The following is a 24,006-nucleotide window of genomic DNA, read 5'->3' as shown; positions in this document are numbered from 1 at the left end:
TACACATACACATGGGTGCTGCAGATATACAAGGCTCTATTTTTACTTTATGGGGAGGAGTTGAACAGTCTGATGGCCTGAGGGACATATTCCTGACCTCCAGTGTAGTTTATACATTAACTTTAGGCATTTTTTGGTCTGATTGGTCTGAAATTTTATTGGGATTTTGGACAAGAGCCACATAAGCACCCTTCCAAAATTTTGGTTAAATGTTCTGCTTTGTGATAACTTTTCTACTTAGCTTCTCACTCTGACTCCACATGAGCAAAGGTCGGCTTGATTGCCATGTTAGTTGTTTACATGTGTGCTCAAACGTGATTTCCACACTTGTTGATATCATCTTTGTGTCTTTAATTTCAGTTTTTGCCCTGAATTCACCACACACACTTGCAGTTAATGCACATACGGACCACAGTTGTTTGTATATGTGGAGTTATTTTTAAACAGAACCAGCATGATATACAGCTGGTGGTAAACTCGGGGTTTGAAGGTGGAGCGTCGCTGTTCCATCTCCTGTTTGTTTACAGGAGCTTTCTCTGCTCTCGGCGGGGCACAAAGATAAATGATGGATGCAGACAATTTGCGGAAGAAAGTACTTCTCCTTTAGTAGAAACCCTGCCAGGATTTTTTCTCTGAGGTATTTTGAATCTAATAGTTTAAAACACTCCTCAAATCTTTCTCAGTGCCAGAAATTGAGTTTCCGAGAAATTTCTGAAATGGCTAATAGCCCAACATCGCAGACAAATCCAGATAAACGTTCTCCAGTCTATTTATTACAAGGCATTTGTCCTTGTTATTCTTTGTGTACTATGTAGGATTTTCCTGTTTATAGACCCGTCATTTTTACCTAAAAAAGTTAATTATAATTGGGTTTCTGGAAGATGAATCCAAGCACCTAGACAGTTCTTTTTCAGGCTCAAACATCTGCGAGGAATCTCTAAATAGCGTGCATACATGCACTCGTAAACATTTACATACTTGTAAACAGAGATTTTGAATGCTAGCACACAAGATGGATACTGGAAAACCTTTCCAGTGTGTTCTGTTATATTTACATCACCCGCCGCCAAAAAGCAAAGGCGGACAATAATGTCATTTCTTGTTTGTGTATTTGTATTTGTACTAAAAATATCTCATGAACCACTGGAAGATTTTTTGTGAAAATCACAAAAATTAATCATTGGATCTACATTAAACACTAACTACATTTTGGAGTAAACCCAATCCAAGTTTACTTAATGACATTTTTTGAAAATAATCATTGAATGAACATCTACAGCTGATTAACCTTTGGAGTCAGTCCATTTCAAGATGGCTGACACAGCTATCACCATTAGCCAACAGACACTGAACTAAAGTTTGATGTCGTTGTAGATGAGTCATTTACAACACACACTCGGAGCACTAGGACATCCCACCAGATCTAAATTTCAAAGTTCAACCAAAACGGTTACAACTTTCATTTCTCAACATAAAATGATCCTAATGTAAAATGTTGGTCTGAAAGGCAGCAAGCGTTCCTTTAAGTAATGTTAGGCATTTCATAATGTGAAGGTGTATCAAGCATGCACTCTGCTGTGATTCATTTCTCTTCCATACGTTTTTCTGCATCTTTCTCGTTCCACAATTTTTGTGCCATTTCAGCACCTCGTACATCAAAATGTTCAGCTCGTTCAAGAGAAGGTGGCTGTGACTTTTGGTGTTGGTGCAACTTTAGCTTTTTGAAATATTTAGCCTTTTCTGCTTCCTTTTTCTCAGAAAATGAGTTGAGCTCATTTTACATCCTTCAGATCTTTAGATTTGTTTACAACCTTTTACGGCTCCTTTCACATTTTGTTCTGCTTCAGCTTCTTTCAGCTTCCTTGTGCAAATTTAAACTTTTTTCAGCTACTTTCGGCTGTTTTTTAAGCTGTTTTGTGATCCTTTCAGCTTCTCACTGCTAGTGCCAATTGCAACATTTGTGCTTCTTCTAACTTCTTTCTGCTAATTTCAGCTTGTTACGCTCCTCTCAGCTTATTTCTGCAAGTTTAAACTTTGTCTGCTATTTCAGCTACTATTTAGCAGTTTTTGAGCAAATTTTTGCTTTTTCCAGCCAACTCCACATTTTTTACACTCGTTTAAACCTTTTCTGCCTAATTCAGCAAAAAGGTGCTCCCTCCACTTCCTTCTGGTAATTTAAACTTATTTCCACTTTTTAGCTACTTTTCAACCGTTTTATTTTTTTTATTTTTTTATTGCTAATTTCTGCTTCTTTCATCTTAATTGAGCAAACATTCTTTCTGCTTTCTTCTGCTAATTTAAGCACGTTCTGCTTGTTCAGCTAATTAAAAAAAAAAAAAATTTTCTAGCTTATTTTGGCTGTTTTCAAATCAATTCAATTTTTTGTGTGTGGTAATTTCTGATATTTTCAGCCAGATTAATTTATATCTGATAATTTCATCATGTTCATTTCTGCTAATTTCAGCTACTATTTAGCTGCTTTAATACTTATTTTAGCTTTTTAAAGCCGAGTCCACATTTTTTAGCTCATTTCAGCTCTTTCCGCTTCTGGTAGTTTAAGCTACTTTGTGCCTTTTGGCTACTTTTCAGCCATTTTATGCTAATTTTAACTTTTTTTTTTTTTTTTTTTTTAGCAAATTTCCAAATTTTTATGCTCATTTCTACTTATTTAACCCTAATTCAGCAAATATGTGTTCTTCCTTCTTTCTTCTGCTAATTTAGGCTTGTTCTTCCATTTCAGCTACATTTCAGCATGTTTTTAGCCAATTTTAGCTTTCTTTTTTTAAGCAAGTTCTTCTATTATAAGCATTCACACTGCATTTTTACAGGAAATGCATTTTCTCTACTTGTGTTTTGTTTATGTAGAATACTTTCACATGTTGAATGTGATTTGATAGGTGGTTTTTGTGTTGTACATCAGAAGGTAATCGTAACCCTTCCAATGTCCCATCGTCGTTCCTACAGAGACCAACCTGTCCAGGGGTCCTAAAGGCTAATATTGTTGTCAGGTGTTTGTATCGTTTTCATGTTTGCTGTCATAGGAGTGCAGAGACCAGACTTTCACACACCAGATAACCTCGGAGGCAGGTACTGCAAAACCACTGCGACCTCAGTGGGGGTAGAGCCTGTGGACCGTGTTGAGACACAAGAGACAAATCAGCGAGTGCTTCAGATTCCTGGCCTAACAAAGGAGTAAAAAAAAACAAAGATGTTCTGAATTTCACCGTTTTTGATCTGAACCATAATCCCTGCTGGGTACCTGACCTTTTCATTCTCTCTGAAAATGTTCCTCTTCATTGGAGCACGTAGGTGGTAAGAACCTGCACCTTGTTATTTCAAAGAGTCAACGTGCTAAAGATCACCACACAACCCTAATTGGGGATTGTTCACAGTTCAGAGCAGACGTTTTTGGTTTTTAAATTGTTCTAAGCCGACCTTCTGGAATCCAGTCTTGCTCATTTGGGTTATCCACTTCATAAACATCCATCACAACCACATCCTCACCCAGTTGTTTATGGGACTGAAGAACCCAAATAGAAGCAATCCGTGCCATGGCTGCCCATCAGAGAAGGAAACGCGTCGCCATTCCAGATGTATTATGAGATTATTGTGGAGAAAATCAAAAGTAGGCACCAACTTTGAACACTGACACATGCTGGGTCTGTTGACAAGATGTTTAAGCTTCACTTCTTGTGGTTGTCATGATTAGGAAGTTTGTTTGTGTTTGCTTGGATTAAAGAGCTTTAAAGCCACCTGTAGTAACCAACATGTGAAAAAACAACATGTCAATTCCTTACGCGCCATGTTTGAGTCCAAAACACTGCTAGTACAACTTTCACTCACCCCTCCACCCCAAAAGCTTTAAATTGAGCTATCAGCTTTATTTGACACAGAGAAGCATTTTAGTTTAAAACTGAGTCTTGTTTCCTTGGCTTCAGCTTGAAGCCACAAAATCCACACAAAAAAAACAATCAAACAAAACAACAACAAAAAAAACGTGAAAACTATAAAAGCCAACTATAAAACTATAAAAGGGTCAAAACAGTTCTGTCTCTCATTTAGGCATTTTATGTTTGTTTTTAGAATTTTATTTTTAAATATGCAAATGGAAAAAGTATACATGGTATTGTGTCCTTCCCAATCGTTGTTATCACCTTTCTTATTGTTGTTTGGAGGTAGTAGGCTTGCACTAGTAGTTAAAAAATTGGCCATCAACAGTTTTGGGTCCATGCTGTCTCCATCCATCCATTATCTTTACCCGCTTCTTCCATTTTGGGTCATGGGGGTCACTGGTGCCCATGTCCAGTAATCACTGTGCGAGGGACGGGGTACACCCTGGACAGGTCTCCAGTCCATCACAGGGACACAAAGACAAACGAGACAAACAAACATTCACTCTCTCTCTCACACCTAGAGACAATTTAGAGTTACCATCAGCCTAACATGCATGTTTTTGGACTGTGGGAGGAAACTGGAATACCCGGAGAAAACCCACGCATGCACAGAGAGAACATGCAAACTCCACCCAGAAAGGACTCTGGCAGGGATTTGAACTGGCAACCTTCTCTCTGAGAGGCAACAGCTCTACCAACTGAGCCACCATGCCGCCTAATATGCATCTGCCTGACCGGGTACCGAACCCGGATCATACATATTTCATGCTCAGTTCTCTGCCTCCTCAGAGAAATGACATGGCTAACACAAAAATGTCTAACTCAGTCAGCTTCACAGATATGGAGCTAAACTATGATGTGGTAGTAGCTGAAAGTAATTTACAACAAGTATTTTTTTTGCAAGATATTGCATGAGATTGTGCTCAACATTATTGTTGAGGTTTGTTAAAACGTGCTACCACTCTGTCTTCTCCCAGCATGCCTAAGACAGACAGGGAAGCGAGTGGGTGATATACATTCCTACAAGTAATGCCAGATAGTTAATAACTTCATAAATATTTTGGCTTTGTATTTTTTACATCATACATGTTTTTGTTATTTTGCTTAGCCTTTTGTGCCGTTCCATCTTCATTACTTTTTCCATCTTTTTGATCCCTGGCATTTCTCTGCTCTTAGAGGTTTTCTCCTAACCCTGTGATATTGTCTTCATTTAATCCTTTGCTTTAAGCTCTTCTTACGTGATGGTTTGCGTAGCTGTGATTTCTCATGCAGCTTTGAAATCACATGACAAATACACAGGCTTTACAAAGCTTCAGCTCTTGATGACAACACTGGTATAGAGAAGCTCTTGTGTTTTATATACTCTCTGACGAGGGCAGTACTAGTACTTTCACAAGTTTCTGGCTTATAAAAACAAAATGTTTTCACTGAAGTACTTTTAGGTTTTCGTTAACGGTTTTGGGTAAAATGATTTGACCGTTATGCTAACTGAATTATATTTTTCAAACCATTACCAGTATTCCTTTTCTAAATGTTCACAAGCAGTTTCATTCTCATCTTTCCCAAGGCTCACTTGTTCCAAACCTATAATTCATCTAAGTGTTTTAATTGGCACTTTCCCATCAGTTCGTTTTTCTTGTTGCTTTGCACTACTAGAGGTAGAAGCGATGAAGTGGTGCGACAACTTAGTTGGTGGACAAGTTGAGTAACATTTGGTGCCATTAATCCGTTTTGTTTTCCTATTTAACACAAAAAAAATCACTTATGGAAATCATAAGACTAGGACCTACAATACATATTTTATTGTGCCATAAATTACAATCCACTATAGTTTCCATAGTGCAAATCCTAAAAAGTGTCTCTTCTTTAAAAAGTTCACATTTGAGATGTATTAAATAGCAACAGACTCACCATATTTCACCTTGTAGCTTGAATCACACCAGTAGATGCAGACTCATCCATTGTTGTCACACCTTCCTTGATGTTTCTGAATGTCCTGGCATGTGATAGCTCATCAGCATGGCAGATCTTGACGGCTCCATCCAGCGTCAGCTCAGCTTCTCGCAATAACCTCTCTGATCTTCTTTTCTTCCTCACCAAAGACAATTTGGTCTCGTATCATAGGGTCCTTCAGCTTAAACAAGTAGCATGACTGTGCTTTCAACTTGTTCAGTCAAAACGTGGTCAAAAGGTTCATTTTGCTGCTGCGTTCTTGAAAGAAAGACATATCTTTCATACATTTCATGCTTTTTAAGAGAACAATGTTCATCAAAGTTGTTGAGGACTACATCAAGTTTATATTTTTCATCTTCAAACGTGCGTTATATACTTCTATGTCTTGAATGCCTGCTACTGTTAGTAGTAGAGCTATCTGGCTTGGTCTCCCGTCCTATGGATGACATGTAGAGTTGGAACTGTTGCTTAAAGGTACACCAACTGCTGTTGACATTTTCAGCCAGCTTCAAACTTTCTGATGGCTTGAAATTTGTCATGTCGCTTTTCACAGTACTCCTCTCCAAAGTATCTTTAATCCTTAATCGTAGTTTTTCATTAACTTTTCCAGTATCCTTTTACTCCTGGCACCATGTGTTGTTTGTCTTGGATGAACAAATGCTGTCCAGTTGGATCTTCAAGATCTTTATTCTTGCATTCTCATTAGCCAAACATTTTACTCTCCTCTGCACACCTTGTGCCACACCCTTTTATATAGTTTCCTAACAACTTCCTGTCTGCAATATTGCAGCACTGACACCTGGTGGTTACCATACACCTGATTGTCAAAGTTTCAGTTTGAGAAATGACTGCGGTTTCTTGCCAAATTTGCAAATGCCAAACTGCATGTATTGTCTCAGTCTGTGTAGTAAAAATGACTGGAGGCAATAAGGAAAACATCAAGTCAGGCCAGGGCGCTGTGCAGAGGGCGGAGGAACTTCCAACAGCACCCACAATTTTAAGATTTACAATTTTAAGTGCTAACTGAATAATATTTTTGAAACAGTTATCCCTTTTGGAAAGATTCACACGTAGTTTTATCCTCGGCTTTTCCAAGTCTCACTTGTTCCAACAACAATTTAAAGATATTTCAGAATTGGCCACTTAGAAAAATATTTGGCTCTCAGAACTTTTATGAATCCAGTTGATATCTTTAATGAGAATTTTGAACACCTGAACCCTCCTGAAGTTCTACAATCATTAAAACCAACACTATATATTTTCAGAATATGTACAGTTTAGTTTGAGGTTCACAGTTTTTTAAGTATATGATTTGTAATCCTTAAGTGATTTGAAGTTCTTTTGAGTTTTGTTGACATTTCTGCAGGCCTATTTTCTTGCATTGCAAGTAATTAACACTCCCTTTTTGTGAGTGTTTTTAACAGGTGCTTTATTCGTGCACACAACCTTGTGCACACATTTTAAATCTTAACTATTTAACCACAAAGCTTTTGCAGAAGAAAGGGAAATAGTCATTTCCTCCCTAACCATAACCCATCCACAGTCCAACAATTCATAGTTATACAATTATGTTCACATTTGAGCATGTCCATCAGTGGTTGATGAGTAAGGAACATTCTGTAACGTCCTGTCTGTGTTAAGAGTGCCACTATTGAAATGGTTTATCTTGACAAACTTTGGACCTAGCCAAATATGTTTTAGGTGTTTTTTTTTTTTTTTTTAATCTTAAAGGTCACTTGTCATAAATGCACATGTTGTGACTATGGTAAACATTTGACAAAACACAAATTCTCCATTAATATCATTTTACAGTTTTTCTGTTGTTTAAGAGCTAAATCCTGGGATTCACAGCACCTTGTGGGAGGTTTTAGTTGCCTTTTTAATGTAAGCACTTTCCTACATTCCTTAACTTAATAATAGCACCCACAACCCCCTCCTTCATAACAGCCCTGAATCCTTCCATGCTAATTGCTCTTACATTTCTCAAAGCCACCTGTACTTGACTGAAAATCTTCAAAAAGATCCCCACCCTATGACATTTCTGTCTGTGTACATGTTAGGTCATTGCTCTTTAAAGCAAGGGGTGTGTGTTATGTGTCACGAGCCTCTCTCCTTCCTAGAATAAAGAAAAAAATGCATTACTCTCTTTATTCAGTGCACACAGACGTGCACACATCCAAACAGCTCCACTAAATAGATTCCTGGCAAACATAAGCTGTGTTGACAGGAGAGATGAGCTGCTGTTCCTGTTACAGCTTGCTGAAGGCACAGAGCAGGCCTCATTTTCAAAAAGAGCCGCCACTGTTGAAGCCACAAAGTCAGAGAACTTGTTGCTACTGCATCTGCCGACACACACGCACAAACACACACACATACACCGATACGCACTGAAATATCAAAGGAAGCAGGGTGGGTGTTGGACTGTTTGAACAGGTGATTCCCATTTACATCTGCTGACCTTGTTGCTTTATGTCTTTACGAAGTCCCACCATCAGCCAGTCATATGTCAGCACATACAGCTAGTTCGGAGCATGTTTATTTACTTTTACTCTAATATTTGACCATGTCCCTGTTATCTTTCTAGTATATGGGGTAGGTGTCCCCTTTCCTTTGAGTAGTTATCATCTAGATGTTCGTATGGCTTTTCCAACTCCCTTGTTGAATGGACTGTTTTTCCTTAATTTCTAACGCTGGACGATATGGCCAAAACTTTTAGCACAATATATTTCTTAATTTTGGTCGATAACTATATAATTCAGTATCTATATAAACAATATAAAAGCTTCAGAAAAACTGTACAAACTGTACAAATAAATTAATGTTCACCTTTTATTTGTATTTAGCCTTCAAACAATTTTGACATCACCGTCAAATAAACAAGAAACTCTCAACTTTGTCAAGTAGTAATAGTTTTAACTTTAAACAACAACATAACCTAACAACCCATGCAGCAAACTTCTGCTGCATGGGTTTCTCTTTTGATACAGCTGGGGGTGTTGTTTCAGGGACACGTTGGCTCAAACTTTATTGTGCTTCATCTTCTGACTCTCAGCATATTCTATTGAGTGGAAACTTCAGATAGTGGAACGAGTTAGATGTGTTCCCACCGCTAGTTGGAACGACTCTTCGTCACATTTTGCAGCACACTGAAACCTGCAGTTTATTGGATCTTAGAAAGCCGAACCACTTCCGCACCACCAAATTAGTCTTTCTTCTCTTATCGGTTATGTCATCTGCTTTCTCTTCGCTTGTGAAATCTTGTTGAGTCGCACTCTTGACGGTCATGGGCACTCGTTTTGACGCCAAAACTTAACACGCGTTGTAGATTAGCCTAGCCTGCTACTACTAACACCTTCTGGACTCGAGCTCTGCGTAACATCTACGTCACTACGCACTTACTTAGTTATGTTGCACCTTTTTCTGTTTGGTTTGAAACTGAAGCGGCCGCTTTAACCCGAACAGAAAAAGAAATGCATATTACCGTTATTGAATAAAAGTATGTCATGACATGTATTGATATCGAATTATTGTCCAGCCCTAATTTCTATTAAAATTATCATACCAAATTTGAGGGGTGCCATCAACGTAAAGGCTCCCACAGACTCGCGCGGATGGCCACGTATTAGGTGTTGCACAATAAACTGCCTGGCGACAGACTGTTTTGTATGCAACACCAATGTTTTAAATTTCCCTTCTTCATCCATGGTCTGGTTTAATGGCCTTTACTTTAGTTTTTTTTTTTTTTTTTTTTTTCCAAGAGGCAAGCAATCTCTTTTAGGCAGCAGAATCTGAATGGGATAAGATGAGTTTATTACAATGGTAGAGTTCACAGAGATAGTTTAAAACCTCGCAGGTATCAGGGTGCCATGGCTGGACAAGATTTGCCCTGAGATGCTAAAGGTTCTGGACATCGAGGGGCTGTAGTGGTTGACATGTCTCATGGAGAAATGGGTCAAGCCTGCAAAATGGCAGGCTGTAATATTGATTTCCATGTTAAAAATGGGGACCAGACAGTGTGTTTCATCTGTTGAGGGACCACACTTTTTAGCTTCCTTGGGAAAGTTTACTCCAGGGTATTGGACAGATTGGCTCCGTCAGGTTTTACAACAGTGGACCATATTATTACTCTTGCAAGATAAGGATAAAGAAGCTAATGGGGTCATGGGAATTTTATTCTCTATTCTACATGTGTTTTGTGGATTTGGAGAAGGCTTATGACTGTGTTCCTTGAGACATTCTGTGATGGGTGCTGCAGGAGTATCCCAGTGTCACCTTTAAGGCCTATCTGGTCCTTGTATAACAAAAGCAAGAGCTGTGTCTACATCACTGGCACAAAGTTGAGCTTGTTTTCAGTTCAGTTTTGACTCTGCCAGGGTTGTCTATTTTCTCCGGTTCTGTTTGTGGTGGTCTTGGACAGGATCTCAAGGTACAGTTGTAAAAAGGAGGGTCTCTGGTTTGAAAACCTCAGGGTCTTGTGTCTACTTTTTGCAGATCATGTGGATCTGTTGGCGTCTCCAGGCTACTGTATGTCCTGCAGCATGCACTGGAATACAGTGCATACAGCATGTACAATTTAGCTCCATTTAGGTCAGATATGTCTTTACACTCAGTCTTTGGAGGAGTTCAAGTATCTTGAAGTCTTGTTGAAGAGTGACTGTTGGATGGAGTGGGATGTGGATAGAATGATTGGGGTGTCATCTGTATTAATAAGTGTGTTGTGTTGTGGTGAAGAAAGAGTTGAGTTGAAGAGCAGAGTTTTCAATTTACTGGTTTGTCTACATTGCAGCTCTCACCTCTCATCATGAGGTGAGTATCATGACAAAAACAACGATTCTGGTTACAAATAACTGAAATGAGGTTTCTTCGTAAGGTGCTGGAGTTCAGCCTTAGACGTTAGGTGTTTGTTCTTTTGGGGGGAGCTCAGAGTAGACCCATTGCTCCTTTGCATCCAAAGGAGTCAGTTGAAGTGATTCAGGCCTCTGAGATGCTTCCCTTTGGAGGTTTTCTGGACATCCCCTGCTGGGAAGAGACCCTAGTGCAGACCCAAAACTCGCAGGAGGGTTTATCTATCTTCTCTGGTTTGGCAGACCTTGTAATATCCTGGGCCCTGTGATGGACTTGCAACCCGTCCAGGGTGTACCCCGCCCCTCGCACAGTGATTGCTGGACATGGGCACCAGCGACCCCCGTGACCCAAAATGGAACAAGCGGGTAAAGATAATGGATGGATGGATGGATGGATGGATGGATGGATGGATGGATGTAATATCCTGAGGAAGGCTGAAGAATGCCACAGGGGAGAGGAATGTCTGGGTTTCTCTTATGGACTTGTTGCCTTCGTGATCTGACCACAGATAAGCAGTAGAAGATGGATGGATGGCATATAGTGTTTTTGGAGCCAGAATGCAGTTTCACAAAATGGTTCCACAAAATGACTACATAGATCAGTCTGTCCTAAAGTTGCCTCTGACTGTTCTTAATCACTACTTATGCTGGCCATTACACATAGATGGAAGCTTTCTAAAATGAAGTAAAGTCGCCAAACCAAATGGGGCATTGAACAAAACTCAGCTGTGTTGATGTGTACCGCAACACATGATAGATGTATCCCTCCTGTGCTTTCGAAACATGACTAATTAACTCAATTTAGCAGTCCTCTTTGCAGTTAATCAGTCTTTTTAAGTGAATGCACCACTTATATGGGATTTTTATACATACCCACATAGTACCCATGTGTATTTCACAAAATTTTGGGCTACATGTACTCAATTAAAAAAAATAAAAATAAATCAGGCCTGCAACCTCTTGCTAATTTGAAATGATTTAAGACGTTAATGTGGCTTGAGGCCGATCACATTACATGACTGGCCATAAAGCTCCAGATTGTTGTTTATTCCATCATACACTAAAGTCATACAAATTTAATGTACATTAGATAATTACCTAAAAATGTTAAGTGAGGTCCTCTGGACGGGTTCAAAAAACAAAAAAAAAACAACGTAGAAACGTTTCATCTTTCATCAGAAAGACTTCTTCAGTCTAATAATTCCATCTGATAATTAGCTAATTACTTTTCAAAAGGGGGAGTGGTGAAGCAGAGGTTAAAGAAGGTGAGCCTGTTATTGGAAGGTTGCCGGTTCAACTCCACAAACCGACAACATCAAAATGTGGGTGGGAAAGGTGAAACACCCACACCTGCCTCCACCTTCCTTTGCCCCACACTGGGTCCTTGAGCAAGGCCCTTAACCCCCACCATCTGCTTCCCCAGGTGCACTAGATGGCAGCTCTCTGCTCCACACAGAGGGCTGTGGTAGCTCGGTGGTCTGTGGTTGAGTCAGGAAGGTGCTTCCGGACTAAAAATAATTGTCAAGTCTTCATGTGAGTTAGTTCACTGTAGTGACCCCTGAAGAAGGGAACAGCTGAAAGAAGAAGAACAAATTACTTTTAATGAATTGCTTTTTTCTTAAATGGAAGCATAGTTCATTGAAATGTAAGGATACCAACAAATTTACCTGCATCTCTATTTTTACCACAAAGGTCATGCTGTTGAGTAAACAGGAAAACTGTAAGTTGCTTCTTAGTTGTAGAGCATAAAGGTGGAATTGGAATTAAGCCAAGGTGTAATCTCGTCTCTAAAGTTTAGAAGGCCAAATTTGGTTATTAAATTACACTTTGTAGGCATTTTTCTTTCTGTGAGTGTCTCATTTCCGTAACATCCAGTGGGTGTTGTTTTAGGACTGAGTTAAACAAGTGTTTCGTTAGCACGGCATGACCTGATTCAGGTGGTGTCGCTGGCCCGTCTGACAGGTTGTCCTAGCGATTGATGATGATTGCCCTGTGTAAAAAGACCTGGGGCCTTTCAGAACACCCTGAGGTCAGGGAGGGGTTTGAACCATTTCCTTTCCAATGCCTTGTTTGAGTGCAGATGTTAGCTAGGGATACAGTTTGAGGTTTTGTGATTTCCAAGCTGCACATCTTCCAACACCTAAAGAAACTTCACATAATTTCAGTTTGAATCATAAATCTGTGTTCAGGCTAAAGGATTTATTGAACCTGACATTTTTGCCTAATTCTGATGTCTTTAGATGTTTAGCTATGTACGCACTAATTATAATTGTACTTAAACTGTGACTATATTTTTGGTTGAACACACTTCTCTTGGAATTAAAGCCCCAGAAAATAATTTTGTGTATTGATGCTATACAAATAAACTGAACTGAAATAAAATTATGAACATAAAATTGAATGCAAACATTATATAAGAAAATCTTATTTTACATCGTCAGTGTATTTTAATTGTAGAGGGAATTTACTTTAGTATGTAACACAAAAATGCTGTTTATTAATAAAATGATTTAACCCCTTTAAATCTGCAGTATTCCTGGGAATACTTGGACTTTGTTGAAACATAGTTTTCTAAGATGTAAAAAAATGCAACACCAGTGAGTGAAAAATACATCATATAGGTAAGATTTATAAAAGAGGTTAAGACCTTTTTCCTACATCAGTCAAAGCTTGAAGGTGGTTTCTGCATGGCTCCAGAGCAGCTGTAATACTCACAGACTCACATTTTTTTGACAGGTCATAATTACTGATGGCCTGTTAGCAACCATACTTTATCCATAAAAGGCCAAAAAGTCATTTCCTTAATGAATCGTAGAAGCGGTCTGGCTCATGGTTGGTGTCCATGTTTTATGTCACTGTTAGAAAAGACAATCCAACATCCATGTTTGCTTGATAAATTTTACTTGGCTTTTCCCAGCGGAGGTGCCATGTGCCAGTTTTCTATTGTGTTTCTTGCAAAGACAAAACATAGTTTACCTCTGATGTTAAAGATGACTGACTTACAATTTTCTGTCTTCTCTGTTTCCTCTTTAACTCTCAAGGGGGGCTTGGATGGCTTCTGGAAGTCTGTAGCCCACCGTGTGCCTCGGGAGCCGACGGAGCTGAGAATCCTCAATCCCTACTTTATCCAAGAGGCTGCATTCCACTTTATTGGCCTGCCATTCAACAATGGATTAATGGGCAAAGGGGTAAGATATAAACAGCTTTGCAGTGTTGTGATTTACACCATCGTCCGTGATTATAAGACTATTGAATTGGATTCTTTAATTACCAGTACTTTGTTTTTGTTCACTGAGTTTTATTCAAAGAGAAATAATAGCCATAACATTATGACCTTATGACATTATGACCTAATATTAAATCAATCCTGATTTCCTGCCAAAATAGTCCGAGACCAGTGGTCCATTGATGGCCTGCTGGTACATCTAACCACAGGCGATGAGGCTGAGATGGTGTAGCGGTAGGGCAGCCAAATTAGGACCAGAAAGTAGCGGTTTGACTGCCTGCCATTCCCACATGTCGTGGTGCCCCTGAGCAAGACACCCAATCCCCAATTGCTCCCCAGGTGCTGACATAGCTGCCCACTGTTCCACCTGGGTGGATCTTATGTGTGATAGGTTAAATGCAGAAAACTCGTTTCGTCATTGTATAGAAACATACAATGATGGCAACACATAGCTCTTACTACTTACTTTACTATGATGACATAAGCATATCCTTTTTAAAGGGACGTCAACTTCAGCTTAAAGATTCAAGGTGAAATTCTCACGAAGGATTCAAGCTAAAAGCTTCTCAATACAAGATTCAACCACTCTTAACTGAACAATGTCTGTGTTGCTAATTCCAGATATATGTTATGTAGATTTTGCTTATATAATCTCTTACTTTTACCATCTTTCTAGTTTTTATTTTATACGCCCATTGAAAGGCGAATGCATAATGGTGTAGTTTTTGTCCATCCGTACGTAAACTTTCTCTTGACCTGCCCATAACGTTTGCTTTACTCCAGATTATTTGAACAAAGCTTCATACATATATGCATCACCTCTAGAGTATTGCGTACACATCATCACCCCAGCTCCAAAGTCAAGTCAAAGTTAAAACAAGGTCTTTGCTTGTCCTGCCCTTAACATCTGATCCACTCAAGATAATTTAATGAAACTTGATTCAGATATGCATCATCACATGATGGAGGGTTGTGGACACTTTTCATCACCCAGCTCTAAGGTCAAGGTCACAGATCAAGGTCAAAGGTTTTACAAGGTCTTTGTTTACCTGAGCCATTGCTATAGATTGTACTGCTGTTTAATAGTTGGTGGACGTATAAAGCGCCATTTGCTGCACTCTTGTTGGGTTGAGATTAGACAGAGTCAAAGTTGAGCATTGAAAACTTCAAACAGCCATTTTGCATGCAACTGTTTATAACAACACAGTTGTACAGTTGAAAAACTAGAGACTAAATAACAACTGTCTTGTGCCTACGGGACAAGGTGTTGCTCGGCCCGGTCCACACAGGAATGTTGGTTGTGAATGTGTAAAATGCTTTTATTGTTTCAGTCTTGCATCCACACAGAAACTACATCTCAGTTGCTCCTAAATGTTGTTTATTGTTTTTATTTTTCTAAACTGTGTACCAGAATGAAAAAAAAAACATCTAAAAGCCACCCATGTATTTTGTGTAGACCCTTTATTAAAACTACGATGTCATAGTTTCACGTCTAATATAATCTACAAACCCATGAGTGACAAATATAAGAATGACAGCATACATCAGAGCTATTCAACTAAATTGCTTGGGGGGCTGAAGCCAGGAGCTCAGGGGCCAGACATCCAGCAGTTATTGTCCTTAGGTAAGTTTGTTTTAGTTTTATTAAAAAATGAACCCATTGATGGGCCAAACTGAGATCACCAGTGGGCCTGATTTGGCCCCTGGGCCACCAGTTGAATAGCCCTGGTGTACATGCCTGCATTTGTGTTGCAGATGCTACTTTAACTACAGCAAAAACTTCATATGTACAGATGTATAGGAAACCATTATCTACATTTGAATAATTTTTGTATGTGATTTACAGTTGCGATTTCTGGCCTGAGCCCGAGCTCGTGCCCGACCCGAAATTGAGTCCGGGTCGGGCCAAAATTATGTGCTTGATGGACGGGCCGGGTCGGTCTCGGGCTTTTGATGCAGTTTTAATTGTGCATGTGGCCCCGCCCGCCTTTTGCTCTTATGACACATCTGACCCACAACGACCCACAACAAGTGACATAATGGAGCTGGAAAGTATTAAACAAAAGCTAAAAATGGGAGCACTCACTCTACAAAGCCAGCACAGTGAAACCTGCTGATGTGTGTCAGGTCAGGTGCACGCTCAGGTCCGACCGGCCGGTTGAAACGGGTAAAAAAAAAAGTTGCGTTAAGCTCCCGATGGACAACCGGATCATCGGCTGCACGTGTCCGCTGACCGGCTGGTTGAAAGAGGTAAAGAAAATGTCCCGATAAACTTCAGACGGACAACCGGATCATCGGCCACGCGCATCTCGCTCCGCACCCTGCTGTCATATGCGGTGAAGGAAGTTGCAGCATCTAGAAAAGCCGAAGCGAACAGCATGGCCAATTAAAATAGTCTTGTTCTATATTTTTCCAAATAATTTTGCTCTAAAAATATTTTTGTTCATCTGTATAATAGCCTATCTTGTTGATTTTTTTAAAGCTAATTGTTTTGTATGTTAATATCCATTTGGTGAAACAAGAAATGTCTTCCTTTCTTTGAAATACATTTTAAAACTATCATGTCAAACCAATTTTCTTATAAAAGCAGTAAAAACTTAATTTAAAAAAGTTGGGGTTTTTGGGGGGGGGGGGGGTGTCAGGCCTCTAATTACAGTTAGTCAGGTCGGGCTCGGACAAAATGCCTATGAGCTCCGGCCGGGTCGGATTTTTTTAGGCCCGAGTGCAACTCTAATGTGATTCTTATTCTTTAATTTCATTTTACATTATTTTATCTTGTTTTTTTATCTACTTTTGCTCAGCTGTTAGATTTTATCAGAGGCTTCTCTTTCAAAACGTGAGTTTCCCTTTGGGATTAAAAACTTACTTCTTATCATGATTCTGATTATGGCTGCATATTTGAAATGACACCACTTCCACTCAACACTGTCCTGAACTTATGAGGTTTTGTAGTTTAATGTGACACAAAGTAGGCATTTTGTTTTGGCAGCAGTCTACAAAAAGGATTCATTTAATTGTTCTTGAATTCACCACACTCATCTTTTCTTCTTGTTGTCTTTAAAGTTTAAATCATAGACTGTACGGTATAATATACATACAGTTGTTATGACCCGGCTCAGCCAGGTAAATGGGAGGTAACATTAAACCCAGATGGAAATATGTTGTGATTAACAAAAGTTATTTACCAACAAAATAAAATCAAACAATTATGTTAAATTGTATATTACAAAACACTGTATGCTAAATTACACAACCTTGAGTAAAAAAAGAAAACTAAAGTAGGACAAAAATTAAATGAAACAACCTTTTTAAACAAACAATCAAAAAGCAAAGCTCTTAGCCTCAACCCAAAATCACTCAAAACGTTAATCATGGCTTCTCACAGGGAGGACTTCTGCACCTGCCTTCAGAAACTTACACCATCAGTCCAGCAGTGGACACACAGAGACAGACCTCAAAACCAAACTCTTCACCACAAATTGTTCAACTAAACCTAGCAGAGTCAAACTAAGCCAAGGCCAACCATTTTACCACGACAAGGCACCTATACAAAATAAAGAATTCAAGGATTCAAGGTTCTTTTTGTCATACACACCACGTTTCGTACATGTGGTGGAACAAAATTGTGTACACAGGGTCCCAGTTACATCCAACAAAAGTATAAAATGTAAAAAGAAAAACAGTAATAAGATCTAAGATAGGAACTAATAAAAACGTTAAACTAAAAATACACTAAGCATGACTAGCATAAAAACAATACACTGAACAGCAGCACGAACATGAGTCTGTGTGAGCAGATGAGCTCACATGAACACATCAACATGAAATAGATCAGCAGCAACATGATGTGATTTTTGATGGTGGGGAGTCTGACTCCAACATTTTCTGTGCAGCCTTCACCACTCTCTGCAAAGCTTTTCTTTCTGCATCTGTGCAGCCTCCATGCCACACGTTGATGCTGGAGCACAGGATGCTCTCCACTGCACACCTGTAGAAGGAGGTGAAGACTGAGCTTCCCAGTCCAGCTCGTCTCAGCCATCTGAGGCAGTAGAGTCTCTGATGAGCTTTCTTGATCAGGCTTGTGGTGCCCCAGCTGAGGTTGTCATTCAGGTGCAAACTCAAGTACTTGTAGCTGGAGACCACTTCCACTGCAGATCTTCCAATGGGGGGTGAACTTTGTTCTTCCTGCATCAGCTCTCCAGGTATTCTACCCTGGATGGGTAGATGTGCAGTCTTGCATACACAGAGTGAACAGGAGAGGGCTCAGCACACAGCCCTGAGGGGAGCCAGTGCTGAGGGTTGTGGTGGAGGAGGAGAAATTGTGGATTCTCATGGACTGTGGTCTGTTTGTTAAGAAGTCCAGGACCCAGTTCCAAATGGAGGGGCTTAGTCCTAGTGTGAATAGTTTGTCCATCAGGGTTTGGGGGTACATGGTATTGAAGGCAGACGTGAAGTTCACAAAGAGCATACAGACGTAGGTGTCCTTTTGCTCCAGGTGGGTGAGAGCAGTGTGGACCACAGAGGAGAAAGAGCTGCTAAATCACAGCCGCCTTTATTGGCAGGAGAGCTGGACTCAAATAGCTGAGTCTCCTCAGTGGTTGAAGAACAATCCAACCACAATGCCCAGGGATGTCCACTGGTAGGGGTCAGGAGAGGCCAGCCAATCTTAGATGGGTTACTGCACAGCTGGTCAGCAAATCACCAAACTGCAACTGCATAGTTTTATGAAAACCAAATGGCCTCGGCCCATAACACAGTCTATGATTTATAAATTTACAGTCTACCCAACCCGTAAGCTTTAAGGTTAGGGTCACGCCTTGTTTCCTGTTTCTGGTGTATTTCAGTGTTATGGTGCCACATACAGTCCTGGCCGCTACATCATTTTCTGTGTTTCTGTGTGGATCAAAGACATTTCTAGAAATAGTGTTGTGTTAACAAGGATATTTTTAGAAATAATAAAATAAAATTGTTTTGGTGGAAAAGGATCTTGTTTCGGGGATAATGCTTCAGACTGATGTATGACAAAGAAAAGTTTTATACGATGAAAAAAAGTGCTTTTTAATTCTCCTGGCTCTGAGAAGCTTTTACTTTGACTCTCTTCTGAGAATTTCTTCCTGAATTACCAAACTGGGGTTGTCCTGCCTACTGCAACTTAACCTCACTTTATTAAAAAAAACAGACTGTTCCTTTAAATTGTGTAAGTTGCTTGTTGAGCCCTCACTTATTTGTCCAACAAATCTCTCTAATGTTTCTTTTGGTCAGCATGTGTAGCCAGAGTGCTGTGCAGGCCTGTACACAAAAACTGTGATGAAAAACCTCAAGTTTGTCTGCAATTAGAGCTACAGAAGCTCCTTTGTTGGATCAAACCACACCGGCCAGCCTGCACTCCTCAGATGGATCACCGAGATTTGGCCTTACCATGACCCCATCACAAGTTCTCCTTTTTATACGTTCATCTCCATCCATGCATCTGTAAACTTTCTTCTACTACATTTTTCTTGTCCCTCCCATAACTTCTTATCTGCTCAAGAAAATTTTATGAAACTTCATACACATATGCATCATCGCTAGTTGGTGTCACAGACACTTTTCATCACCCCAGCTTCAAAGTCAAAGTCACGAATCAAGGTCAAAGTTAAAACAAGGTCTTTGCTTGTTTGGGTAATTTGTATCCACATTATTCCTAGTCCCCATGGTGCCTTGTGTGAATTATGGACATGACTTCCGGCACAGACCAGAACCGGCATTTATTTATGTGTGAACAGTACGAGATAATGTAGTTTCTCTGAGCATCGTGGATTTAATTTAAACATGTAGGAACACCACCTGTCAGAGCTCAAACAGGACAATATAATCATACCTGCTGAGGACGAGGATGGAGGACGAGCTGAATAAGTGCTGCAGATTACATCTGCTAGCATATTTAGCTACATCTACTAGCTGATTTAGCTACTTATTGTAGCATATTTACAGTAGCTACTTCATTGACTCTGTTCATTTGATGGTGAAGCAGATTTAGTTTGGTCTGGTTATTCCTGCAGCCGTGAACACAACAGGTACCTGAACTCAGCACAGCTACTTTAGTAAACTTTATGGTTGTTAAATAAATGTAAACAAATTAAAAGAGTGTTTTCTCTACTAAACTGAATGTAAATTACTTTCAAATAAACCTCGGTCCATGCTCTGCTACCATGGTTAACCAATACTCACTGCTACTTCCTGTCTGGCAGGAAGTTGTACTCATAATAATTTCTACAGTAGAGTCCCCAGGAAGAAGGTGGATAGAGAAACTGTATTATTGTTTGTTGATGTGTGTATTGATTGTTGTATGTGGTATTGTGTTTTTTCTTTAATCACTTTTGGAAGGTCCTAACCACTGCAGATTGGGAGCTTGCACAAGTACCTGTGAAGACCCAGTGGTAGAGCCTTTGTAGTTTGAAATTTTTGCTGCTTTGAAGTAGGGCATTAACAGAGTACTCGAGTAATCTACACATCGATTGCTAGGACATCTATCGAGGTTAAAAATGTAACGTCGGGTATTTGTAGTGATGTCATATTATGTGACCAACGTATGACCGTAGTGGGCGGTGTTGCACTGTTGCAGGTCACAGAGCATGGTGTAACACCGGGTCCAATCCACCGAACCAGAACCAGTTTCGGTTTAAGTTTAGTTTTTGACGTGCTGCGTGTTTCTTCACGTTTGCAGTTTAATAATAATAACTAATAGTTTAGTTTTTCCTGTGACTTATTTGCAGTATGATAAATGGTAGAAGCATAATATGTTTTGTTGGTCTTTTTTTTTTTGTAAATTACCTTTTTTTTTGCGGTTTTATTTATTTATTTATTTTTGTATCTTGAGATCTATGATGTCATCAAATACTCGAGTTCTACTCGGGTTTTATTATGTTAATGTCGAGTTTAAAAATTATATACTCGTTCAACCCCTACTTTGAACTCAGATTGACATGCAGAATAGTTGGTTTTTCTCTTCACTTGTCAGTAATCATAACGTTATGGTTGGTCGGTCTTGAACACATGTTGATTAAATTGCTTTGACTTTGTTTGTTTGGACTTAAATTAGTGTATTTTTGATTGTGAAACATATTCATTACAGCCCTGCTGCACTGTGCTGTGCTTGTGCAACATTTTTTATTCAGTGATTCAGATTCAGAGATTCTTTATTGTCATTCGCTCCACATGTGGTACATGTGGTGGAGCGAAATTATGTACACAGGGTCCCAGTTACATCCAACAATAAAATGTAAAAGAAAAACAGTAATAAGATCTAAGATATGACCTAAGAAAAACATCAACTAAATATACACTAAGCACTAGTAGCATAAAAACAATAAAAACATTACATCGAACAGCAGCACGAACATGAGTCTGTGTGAGCAGATGAGCATGCATGAACACAGCAACATGAAACAGATCAGCAGCAACATGAAACAGATCAACAGCAACATGATGTGATTTTTCACAGTGATTATTCTGGTTTATATATTCATGAGTTTATCAGCTTCAGGGTAGAAGCTGTTCCTCAGTCTAGTGGTTCTACATGTAATGCTCCTCACCCTCCTGCTTGAGGGGAGTGGGACAAAAAGTGTGTGTGCTGGGTGAGTGGGGTCCTTCATGATGCAGGTGGCCCTCTTCCTGCATCTGGAGGTGTAGATGTCTGTGATGGTGGGGAGACTGACTCCAACATTCTTCTGTGCAGCCTTCACCACTCTCTGCAAAGCTTTTCTTTCTGCAGCTGTGCAGCCTCCATGCCACACGTTGATGCTGGAGCACAGGATGCTCTCCTAAGTAACTAACAAAACAATAAATGTTGTGTATTATCAACATTCTGGATTAATTTATAAACTTATGCTTTATTTTATGCAGGTTGAATGTCTCACTCACTTAAAGGAGTTTCTTATTAGGGGACTGCAGACTATTTACTTGTGATTTTGTAGTAAAGCATTTGGGTCCTCACACTGTTGCAGTTCAATTCAATTCAGTTTATTTATAAAGCGCCAAATCACAACAAAGTTGTCTCAGGGCACTTTACAGAAACATTCACATAAAAGCCAATTAGTAAAGTTCTCTATCTAATGAATCCAGCAGACAAGTTGAATCTTGACTTTGTTGCAGTCTCCCATCCTGAGCAAGCACAGTGGTAACAGTGGAAAGGAAAAACTCCCTTTAAAAGGAAGAAACCTTCAGCAGAACCAGGCTCAGGACAAACGGCCATCTGCTTTGACCGGCTGGTTGAGAGGACAAGAAGGAGAGACAGACGAACACAGAATGGTAGGTCCAGGTATAGGTCCAGGTATACGTCTAGGTATAGGTCCAGGTGTACCTGAAAGACAAAAAACACATGTTAAGGATAGAAAAAATAATTACAAATACAAAACAGGTTGAGCAGAGTAAGTAAAGACAGTAGCAGAGTGAAAATTGTGGTCAGTTTGTCCTCCAGCAGTCTAAGCCTATAGCAGCATAACTAAGGGACAGCTCAGGAAACCCAAGCCGACCCTAACTATAGGATTTATCAAAAAGGGAAGTCTTAAGCCTAGTTTTAAAACTGGATAATGTGTCAGCCTCACGGACAGAGATTGGAATTTGGTTCTACAAGAGAGGAGCCTGATAACTGAAAGATCTGCCTCCCATTCTTTTTTTGTAAGTTCTAGGAACCACAAGTAAACCTGCAGCCTGAGAGTGAAGTGCTCTGTTAGGAAAATATGGAACAATAAGATCTGTAATATAAGATGGAGCTAGGTTTTTGAGAGCTTTGTAGGTTAGAAGTAAGATTTTGAATTCTATTCTGGATTTGACAGGGAGCCAATGGAGAGAAACTAAAACAGGAGAAATATGATCTCTCCTACTAACTCCAGTTAAGACTCTAGCAGCAGCATTTTGGATCAACTGAAGACGTTTTAAAGAAGTATTTGGACATCCAGATAATAAACCATTGCAATAGTCCAGTCTAGATGTGACAAATGCATGGACCAGTTTTTCTGCATCATTTTTAGATAAGATGTTTCTAATTTTAGTGATATTACGCAGGTGGAAGAAGGCAGTTCTAGTAAAGTTTTTAATGTGGGGGATAAAAGACATGTCCTGATCAAAAATAACACCAAGATTTTTAACATTAGAGCTGGAGGACAGATTAATGCCATCTAAGGAGGGAGAAAGACTGAAAAATTTATCCCTAAGGTGCTCAGGTCCAAAAACCAAAACTTCAGTCTTGTCTGTGTTCAACAGGAGAAAATTAAGGGTCATCCAGGTTTTTATGTCTTTAAGACATGCTTGTAGTTTAAGTAGCTGATTGGATTCATTAAGTTTAATGGATAAATATAATTGTGTGTCATCAGCATAACAATGAAAATTTATTCCATGCTGTTTAATAATTTTACCTAATGGAAGCATATATAAAGTAAAGATTATTGGCCCACGCACTGAGCCCTGAGGAACTCCATGACTAACTTTGGTGTATGAAGAAGATTTATTATTTACATTTACAAACTGGAATCTATCAGATAGATATGATTTAAACCATTTTAGAGCCGTTCCTGTAATCCCAATATCATATTCAAGCCTCTGTAGTAAAATATTGTGATCAACTGTATCAAATGCAGCACTGAGGTCTAACAGGACCAGTATAGACACAAGTCCATTGTCTGAGGCCATGAGAATATCATTAGTGACTTTTACTAGTGCTGTTTCTGTGCTATGATGAGCTCTAAACCCTGACTGAAACTCTTCAAACAGATTATTTCTTTGTAGATGTTCACGCAACTGACCTGCAATTATTTTCTCTAGAATTTTTGAGATGAAAGTTAGATTAGATATAGGTCTATAGTTGGCCAGAATTTCTGAATCAAGGTCAGACTTTTTTAGTAAAGGTTTAATTACAGCAACCTTAAAGCTCTGTGGTACATAATCAATCAACCTTTATTTATACAGGTAAATCCCATTGAGCCTCGATGACTCATTTACAAGAGAGACCTGATTTCAACAAAGAAAGATGACAACAATGGACAACAGCAACAACAATAAGCAGTTATAAAAACTCATACTACAGGTTTTTTTTTTTTTTTTTTTTTTTTAA

General features: G+C 39.3%; 1 protein-coding gene across 1 annotated transcript in view; it reads left to right on the top strand.

Annotated features, from left to right (window-relative positions):
* The window catches only part of st3gal3b (ST3 beta-galactoside alpha-2,3-sialyltransferase 3b), a 111,352-nt gene that overhangs the window by 75,547 nt on the left and 11,799 nt on the right, over positions 1 to 24,006 (top strand). The window contains exon 11 of the mRNA XM_037682009.1: positions 13,732 to 13,878. Within this exon, the coding sequence (XP_037537937.1) occupies positions 13,732 to 13,878 (147 nt within the window). The remainder of the gene's footprint in view (positions 1 to 13,731; positions 13,879 to 24,006) is intronic.

Source organism: Nematolebias whitei, chromosome 9, assembly GCF_014905685.2.
Source record: "Nematolebias whitei isolate Nwh7 chromosome 9, NemWhi1, whole genome shotgun sequence".
NCBI classification, from domain to species: domain Eukaryota; kingdom Metazoa; phylum Chordata; class Actinopteri; order Cyprinodontiformes; family Rivulidae; genus Nematolebias; species Nematolebias whitei.
The sequence above is the reverse complement of the archived record's forward strand: the minus strand, read 5'-3'. Positions and strand labels throughout refer to the sequence as shown.